General features: G+C 34.6%; 1 protein-coding gene across 1 annotated transcript; it reads right to left on the bottom strand.

The window, feature by feature from the left end:
• Nucleotides 1-2,689: 2,689 nt before the first annotated feature.
• Nucleotides 2,690-9,357, bottom strand: zfta (zinc finger translocation associated). Its single transcript, XM_048185668.1, has 5 exons — nt 9,229-9,357; nt 7,616-8,107; nt 6,234-6,575; nt 4,307-4,750; nt 2,690-3,344 (listed from the first exon to the last, which is right to left on the bottom strand). The coding sequence occupies exons 1-5, from the start codon at nt 9,353-9,355 to the stop codon at nt 2,860-2,862; spliced, it is 1,890 nt and encodes a 629-aa protein (XP_048041625.1). The 5' UTR covers nt 9,356-9,357; the 3' UTR covers nt 2,690-2,859.
• Between the last annotated feature and the right edge of the window lie 52 nt (nt 9,358-9,409).

Raw genomic sequence — 9,409 nt, forward strand, 5'->3', positions numbered from 1 at the left:
CTATATATATATATATATATATATATATATATATATATATATATATATATATATATATATATATATATATATAAAATCTTAAAGGGGTGGTTGATTATGATTTAACTTTTTTAGCTTTGGTTAGTGTGTAATGTTGCTGTTTGAGCATAAACAATATCTGCAAAGTTACGACGCTCAAAAGTTCAATGCAAAGTGAGATTTTTTTTTTTTTTTTTTTTTTTTTTTTTTTTATATATATATAAAGAATGCGCTTTTTAAGGACTACAACGAGCTTCTTCCCGCGTTGGTGACATCACTAAACTAAAATTTGCACAAACTGCCCTCAAGAACACGCAACAAAGGGGGTGAGGCCCTGTTCTTGCAATACAGTAACGTTAGGTAACACAAATGCAATAGCATGTCATAAAAGCAAGATGACAACATAAGTTATAACCGTAATTCAACTATATCTGTTCCATCTTCATGCAGCATGTATTCTCTGGCTCTGTAGGATCTTACAACAGTTTCCACACGAGCGATTTATAGACTCTGATGACAGAAGATGCTAACCAACGTCTTTAAGATAGTTAACTTCACATCAGCTACATAAATTAATCAACTAACCATTCAGAAACGTCCTGTTGCATTCTACATCATGTCACTTCTTCTTGAGTCTCTCCATCATCGTCTGACTCCATTTTGAACATAAAAGGCTGAACAGTTTCTGACAATTTCAGTGAGTCTGTGTGAGGTAATCAGCGCTGCTAACGCAAGCTCTTGAAACTCCGCCCTCTTCTTGGGAGCAGCAGCTCATTTGCATTTAAAGGGACACAAAAATGGAACGTTTTTGCTCACCCTCAAAAAGTGATATTAAAAAAAAACGAATTAAATGTATTTTGAGCTAAAACTTCACATACACACTCTGGGGACATCAGAGACTTATTTTACATCTTGTAAAAGTACCATTATATGACCCCTTTAAAGAAATTAATACTCAGTAAGAATCCATTAAATTGATCAAAAGTGACAGCAAAGAGTAAAGACAAAGATTATTTTGTATTTTGAACTTTCTATTGAACTAACTTTCTAACTTTCTACTTTCTAAACATTTGTTTTCTTACGGTAAGAGAACAACATGATTTAAATAGTTTAAAAGTTACATTTGTGCAAATAGAATTGCATCTGAATTTATCGCTTGTAAGAGGAATATTAAAAATGTATTTTTTTTTTACAATTAATAATTTAAAGAACTAGGCTTTCCATATCAAATAGATTGAACATTATTTTTTATTATTTATTGGTGTTGCAGTGAATTATACAAGAGAAACTCAAAAGGAATGTTTAAATGGCTGTTAACTCAATAAGTGTATATATATACATCAAATACATGTGATGAATGTAGTACACAATCCCCCAGTTTCACAGACCAGGCTTAAGCTAGTCCCAGACTAAAATGCATTTTTGAGCTGTTTTAACTGAAAGCAACTTGTACAGAAATATCTTAAAATATGTCAGAGCCATTGTTTTGTCTCAAGATGCACACCAGTAATGTTTTTTTTTTTTTTTTTTCTAGGGTATGTTTATAAAAGCTACTTAAATACCCTAATTGAACTAAGGCTTAATCTAAACCCTGTCTGTGAAACCGGGCCCATGTGTACACAACTTGTGTGTAATTCTTGATGTTACTCCTAAACAATGTGGTAACCCTGAGAGAGTGTCATTTTTCAGGAATCTCCATATAAAGATGTTAGGGACGCTTCAAACTGTAAAAGTGCTTCTAAAATGCATTTGATCAAGAAAAATTGCATTAAAAGAAGGGGTTGTCCTCATGTGATGTCAACCCCTTGAAGATGCTGATACATGAGTTTCAGTTCACTCTGTACATGGTTAAAGAGAGAACTGAACATTTATGACTGTTTGTCATAGACATGTGAGCGTCCAACATTTCTATGTGATGAGTAACAAATCATTTGTTAATGATCCAATTCATGCTGTATATTATATCTTTATATAAATGCAATCAGGAAGTGTTAATGATTAGAGATTAAAGCATGCATTATCTGCCCATTCAGCATGGATTCATTTTGAATTTAATTGCACCATTATGATTAAATTCAATATTCAAAATGACCATGATTCATAAATGCAGAAGCATGTAACAGAAAATTACTAATGAATAAAACCCCCTCCCTGAGACAAGGATCTGATTTAGAAGAAACCGGACTGAAAGTCCGTAAGATTTTTATTTCAATATATCTTTTTGGTGAACTGAACCAGTATTATATAACATTAACATTAACATTATAAATCATATATTATATTTATGCTTTTTCTTTCAAAATGGCAAAATGTGATTGACAAAATGGTAAGTGAAATGGTGGATTTTTTTCTCCAACTGTGTTTGCTTAGTAACAGTCCCAAAAATTGTACCAAGCACACATTTTAAGTGCTGTGAGTAAAATAATATTGACCACTGTAATGTGTGACGTCATGCAAAATGTCAAGCACGCTGAATCAATAACAGTCCTGCCACAGTCTACAAAACAGCAATGAATGTACAAATGCATTTAAGAGTGCTAATCCACAGAAAACAAAATATGAGTTCAGTAAAATCGTCTTTTGGGAATTACATAAATTCTCGATGACACTCACGGCTTCTGGTTTCACGTTCAAAAGTGATTCAAGCATAAATATTCTTTTTAAACATATCAAACATTTCAGATGTTTTTATTCACTTTGTTGGAGACAAAAAGTACAATTATTCTCCAACAATGTCACATCCTTTAAAAAAAATTGGTTTAACCCCACAGCAAACTTCCTGAGTAAAGGAAAACAAAAAAACAGGATGTCAAAAACTCATCCCTACACGTTCTCTTTCAATTAAGTGCTCTGGCTCGAAGTGCATTCTGCATTAACGTAAGCATTACTATTAGCATTTTCTTTATGGCCGTGGTTGGAACCTGAAAAACAGTCCTCCGAATGAAAGTGCGCAGAGATCTGGTTGTAGCAAAGCAAGGCCAGCTGCCTCTCTTCTGGGCTGTAGTCCAGCGAGTGAGGGTGCACTTGTAGGATGTGTCTCTTGATAGTGCTGACCTTTAACGTGGCAAGCGTAGCGCCACACACCATGCAGATTAATCCATGCCTACTGCAGTCGTAATCCATCAGGAAGTCCATCTTCCAGCGGGCTTGGTAATTGCGCCGCTGGTCCTTCCCCGGGTAGTGCCTGTGCCGCCCAGTCGTCTGTGTTGATGGTGTGATATTTGTGCTATTATTGTCTTCTGTTTCACCTCTTTGCTCTGTGGTTTTAACAGGCGACACCTGCTTGTCAGCTGCTGTGTTTGTAGTGACAGGGCCACTTTGTGGGTCTTCAGTGCCAAACAAAAGAAAAAGATAAACATTATTGACTTGATTTCCTATCAACAATGCAAAAGTTCACTCATAAACTGTAAGATACTGATATCTGAACCATAAGCAAAAGTTTACACTTTTCTTAACCAGTTAACGCTACGCTAGTCAATAGGCTCAGCTGTTAGCTTCCTAAGCAAAGGCTAACTGAAAACACAAGGAAAGAGAAATGTCTGACTATTTTCAGTGTAATATGTAATTTAAAGTACATTTATGAACATTTTCAAGATTAAATACATCTTGAATATATTTATAATCTTAAAACAAGATAAATGTTTCTGTGAAGCTAAATAATCTTTAGTTTACAAGCAATTAGCTTGCTAAGCAAATGCTAAATAAAAAGCACAAGATAAATTACTATTTTTAGCTTCTGGAATATAATGTAGTATGTCATTTAAAAGACATTAATGATCATACTTTCATGATTAAGTACATTAGATATATATTTACATGCTTAAAACAAGATAAATCTACCAGAGATGCTAAATAATCTTTAGCTTTCAAGCTGTTAGCTTGCTAAGCAAAGGCTAACTGAAAACACTATGAAATATAATGCGATATAGAATATGTAATTTAAAGGACATTGATGAACATATTATCATGATCAATAGGCCAACATCTGGAATATTTCTACAATCTTAAAACAAGATAAATTTACCTCAGAAGCTAAATATCCTTTTGTTTTCAGAGAATAACTTTTTTCTCAGATAAATTAATCTTACTTTAAAGATTTTTTAATGGGAGACAAAGACAAAATTGATGTTTAAGAACTTAATTGGTTCTAACCTCTGATGTTTATTTTTTTTATATGAATTTTCTTTTAATACAAAATGGTCAATATGTTATTTACACTGATAGTTTGTTTCTGGTCTCTATATCTCTAAATCTATTTTTCTCTATATCTGATGTTGTTTGTGCTTACCATCCCCTTTCAGTGTGGCTGTGTCAATAGTCTCCTCCCTCGTCCAGGCACTGACCACAGCATCTCTTTCACTTCTGCTGAGGCCGCTTGTCTCCGGATGGCACTCCTGGATGTGCTTGCGGAAGTTGCTGACCCTCGGCACAGGCAGGTGTTCAGAACAAACCATACAGTAGCAGAGCGGGTTATCCGGAGGACCGTATGCCACCAAATAATCCAGGCGGAGACGCCAGGGGCTCCCGTATTTCAGTCTTCTCTTTCGGGGATAATAAGGTAAAGACTGGGGTCTCTGGCCAGTGTCTGGTGGATTCTCATCTCCTTTTGTGTAACTCCCCAAGTTTCCCTGAATGGGATCCACGTTCAGAGGGAAAAAGGAGGCTGAACCATCTAAGTTTATTTCTTTGGTAAGTGGTTCCAATTTGATTTGAGGTTGTAAAGAGTGCGATTCTGCATGACAAAAGCAAGAAATGCAAAAAGACATGTATTTAGGTTGACAAGATATTTTCAATTACACAGATTTCACAGAAGCATGTAGAATATCTGACAGACTCCTCAAACTTTATTTTGTTTTGCTTTTTACCAGGGTTAAAACATAATATTTGGAAGCAATTGCACCTTTGTTAAAGACTTTAATAAAACATTTATAGATATTACCTTTTTGCACCAAAGGATCTCAGTTTTTAACCTTGTGAGAACAGCAGCAATAAAAGGTAAAGCTCTCTTTTTATATATTATTCTCTTTAATCAATTTTTTATTCAATATCTATAATATAATATAATATAATATAATATAATATAATATAATATAATATAATATAATATAATATAATATAATATAATATAATATATCACATTTATCTGGTCCTCTATTTAATTGGATTTTATAGTTAAACACCTTGTGTATCCAATTAAAGGGTTAGTTCACCCAAAAATTAACATTCTGTAATGTATTACTCACCCTCATGTCGTTCTACACCTGTAAGACCTTTGTTCATCTTCAGAACACAAATTAAGATATTTTTGATGAAATCCGATGGCTCAGTGAGGCCTCCATTGTCAGCAATGTCACTGAACCTCTCAAGATCCAGACAGGATACCAGTCAGTGGTTCGGAGCAGCAAAGTCACTTGATTTCAGGAGGCTTGGTTTACACAATCCGAACCTCTGATTCAAAACAAACGATTTGTAAAGCTTCGAAGCAGTGTTTTGAAATTAGCCAGCACTAGATATTATTGAAAAGTCATTATTTTGTTTTTTTGGCACACAAAAAGTATTCTCGTCTGTAACGAGGTCAGATGTGGGAAGAAGGAGGCGGGAACCGGCGAACGTTCAACAAAAGTTTAATCTCCAAAATAAACAAACAAAACGAAAGTAATGCCGGCAGACCCTCGCGGACGTCTGCCGGCCACACAAACATAATAAAACATAACATAAAGTCCAGGCCTGGTCCTCTCTCGTCCTTCACTGTAGTCGCTCCTCCTTTTATGCTCCCGGAGCTCCTCCGTGAGGGACTCAAGGCCGGTGCGCCTCCCAGGTGAAGCTCATTAACACTCGCGCCACCGGCCTCGCGCCGTTCCCTCACGGCTCTCGCCCGCCCTGGTCGCCACATCGTCGCTTTATAATATTAAGGTAGAGCCACTTTAGTCACATGAACTGTTTTAAATTTGTCTTTAGAAGCTTTCTGGATCTTGAGAGGTTCAGTGACTTTGCTGGCAATAGAGGCCTCGATGAGCCATCGGATTTCATCAAAAATGAAACGAAGATGAACGAAGGTCTTACGGGTGTGGAGCGACATGAGGGTGAGATAAATTAATTTTGGGTGAACTAACCCTTTAATCCATGACATTTTAGGGCTATATTTAACTTATTTACAATTATACTCTTTTTAAATTCTATAAATTTGTCTGTTTTGTTTTGTCTCTTAGCCTCACCATGCATCTTGGCCCAGGTCTGCAGGATGGAGTGCTTTTCCTCAGCGCTGTACAGCAAAGAGTTCGGGTGCAGATCCAGCATGTGACTTTTGATGTGATCCAGGTGCAGCGAAGGCAACAGACAGCTGCATACCATGCATACTAGACGGCCCTCCTCGGCCTGGTATTCCATCAGGAACTCCTGACGGAACCAGGCATGCAGAGAGTCGTTTAGGTATCGCTCCATCACCTGAGCCGTGGGGCCTGGGAGCTCCTGGACCGAGGAGGCTGGAGGGGATGGCGTGACCCTGCTAAACCCAGACTGGGTCTGAAGAATTGGAGAGATGGCACCACCAGGCTTGCCTAGAATAACATGAAGAAGGAAGGTCTTAAAAGTATAATAACAAAAATAATAATAATAAAATATAATTTTTATTTATAAAATGCCTTTCTCACACTTACAATAAAATACAATAAAAAAGAAAACATCTCAAAAAGAGATGAAACAATAGTAATAATAAAATAAATTAATCTATATTAAATGTTATGAAATAAATTTAAAAAAGAAAAGAAATGTTTACTCATTTTCAAAAGTATTTTTGCTTAAGTTGCATTTTGAGCTTCAGGTTTTTGCATTGTGACATTCAATCACATTCATTAAATTCTCGTCACAGAAATGAAAATTATCCTGCCCGTACAAAATTATTTGTATTTAAATAAATTAAAATAAAATATCAGCATACATCCAAGGCAAAACATTTTTACCCTGTGTATATATATATATATTTATTTATTTATTTTTATTTTTATTTTTTTTCTCATATTATTTATGATTGTTTCTAATATATTATAATATATTATATTCTAATATATTATATTATATTTTAAATGCATTGTATTAGGGTTACTATAGTTAACTAAAACCAAAACCATAAAAAAATTGTTACCTGAAATAAAATAAAATGTACAAATGTACTAAAATTAAAACTGAAATAAAAATTGAACTAATAAAAAAAAAACATACAAAAAAATTAATTCATTTAATTTGAAATAAATTTTAAATCAAACTGGAAAATATAAAAATAAAAACTAATTCAAAATGTTAATAAAAACTAATAGTTTCTCAGTTATTCTAAAATAATACTGCATTGTATGAGTCATGATACTGATGTTTAGAAGTAAATGTGCTTAGTTGAAAATAATTTTATGGAAATAATGTTTCTAGTAAAGGTTTAATTGTCTTTGAGCAAAATTATTTTATTATTATATATTATTATTATTAATAAATCAATTATTGTTTATTGTTATTGATTCAGTTGAACCTTAAGACATGCTTTGTCAGGTTTCATGTGATTCAGACTTCTCAAATACATACAAAAGCACAAAGAAATACAAACACAGACCTGTGGAGTGCCTGTCGACATCCAAAATCTCCTCTGATTCTGGAGGAACATCTGGATCGGGGCATAACGGCCTCTGGCTGTTGTCCCGACCCAAATGACTCTCCCATCCTGACCTGATCACATCCTTATCTGACTCGGTCCACAGCAGGGAGTACGGATGCCTCTGTTTGATGTGCCTCTTAATGGTGCTTAACTTCAAGGTTGCCAGCGAACTGCCACACACCATGCAGATCATCCCTTGTCTCTGTGGGTCGAAGTCCATGAGGTACTCGCTGCGCCAGTACTCATGGTAATAGCGCCGGTGGTCTCGGCCAGGAGCGAGCTTAAATGGAGGGGGTTCCTGCGTAGATGGTCCTGGGATTGGGGACAGAAGGAAAGGGGAATCTGTGTTTTCAGTGACACACCAGTAACTGGTGCCTGGGGAGCAAACAGAGGTGACTGGAACTTCCTGGCTATCATGAGATGTGAGACCATTGGTCACGTCCTCTTGACCTGGGGAGGATGCAAAAAGAGTGTGTCACTGATGAACTGTAAGGTAATATCAAATATGATCATGGGAAAATGTATATATATATATATAAAAATTTAAATAGGACTGTATATATATATATATATATATATATATATATATATATATATATATATATATATATATATATATAGGACTGTTGCTGATAGGCTGAAAGGCATTCTCAAATGTAACTGAAGGGAAACAATAAAGTAACTTTAATGACAAATATGCAATAAATATATATATATTTTTTTTTTATTTTATATTGTAAAATATACAAATTATTGTACTTGCATGTAGTATTTAGTACAATTATTAAAATTTATGCCATGATGAATATAAAATGTATATTTAAATATATAAATATATTAAAAATCTGTCAGCACATATGTAAATTATTATAATTTTTTTATATACAAGTAGTAGTATTTTAAATGTAACATTATTGCTGATAGGCTGAAATACCAAAATTAGTAGTTATTTATAGGAAAATATGCAAATTAATTTGTATTCCAGACAAATATATATATATTTTTTTTTTAAAATGACTTGTTGTCATGATGAATATTAAGTCAATATTAAAGCCAATTTTGTGCATAAGCCTGTAAATAATCTGTCAGCATATATTCAAAGCATTATTATTATTTCTGTTTTTATTATTACTAATAACAACAATAATAATAGTAATAATATTTTAATTTTACCATTAGTCTGTTGCTGAAATCATTCAAATGATCTTTTTTTTTTTTTTACATTTCAGACGAATATTAAAGCGAAAAATAATTTAGCATCATTTTATAATAATTATTTAATCATTTTAAATACATTTTCAATTTATATTAAGTGAAAATGTGTCATTTCGGGCCCATTTTGAGCACAACAAGGGGGCGGCGGCATGGCTGCGGTAGCGCTTTATTTCCGCTAGATGGCGCCAGCGCATCGCGTCTACATGCAGCATGGTTATTTAGCCTTTGTTTATAGTGGAGCCCGAAAGATTAGGGGCCATGCCGTTGCGTGCTATTGTTCGTCACGGGTTTTAACGCTTCAAAACATAGAGCCGTCGATCTAGTGGTCAAACTTCAATGCTTAACACAACATTTACCTGCTGAGAGATCCCCCAAGTGTCCCCGCTGCGGTGTCGCCTCCTCTTCCTCAGCTTTTATTATTAATGAGCGAGATTCTGTCTGCTCAGCTTTGTGCACCGACTCTTTGGACTCCGCTTCATCCATACCTGTGTTGTGTTATTTTAACGTACAGGATTCGCTTCTTTGTACGTAGAAATG

Source organism: Megalobrama amblycephala, linkage group LG3 (assembly GCF_018812025.1).
Source record: "Megalobrama amblycephala isolate DHTTF-2021 linkage group LG3, ASM1881202v1, whole genome shotgun sequence".
NCBI classification, from domain to species: Eukaryota; Metazoa; Chordata; class Actinopteri; order Cypriniformes; family Xenocyprididae; genus Megalobrama; species Megalobrama amblycephala.

What these genes read in the sequence shown, in the direction of transcription:
- zfta (XM_048185668.1), bottom strand. Translation starts at nt 9,355, where the DNA reads ATGGATGAAGCGGAGTCCAAAGAGTCGGTGCACAAAGCTGAGCAGACA. An exon ending in TGTCGACAGGCACTCCACAG is followed by an intron (nt 6,576 to 7,615) that starts GTCTGTGTTTGT and finishes ATGTTATTCTAG; the next exon opens with GCAAGCCTGGTGGTGCCATC. An exon ending in GACCTGGGCCAAGATGCATG is followed by an intron (nt 4,751 to 6,233) that starts GTGAGGCTAAGA and finishes TTTGTCATGCAG; the next exon opens with AATCGCACTCTTTACAACCT.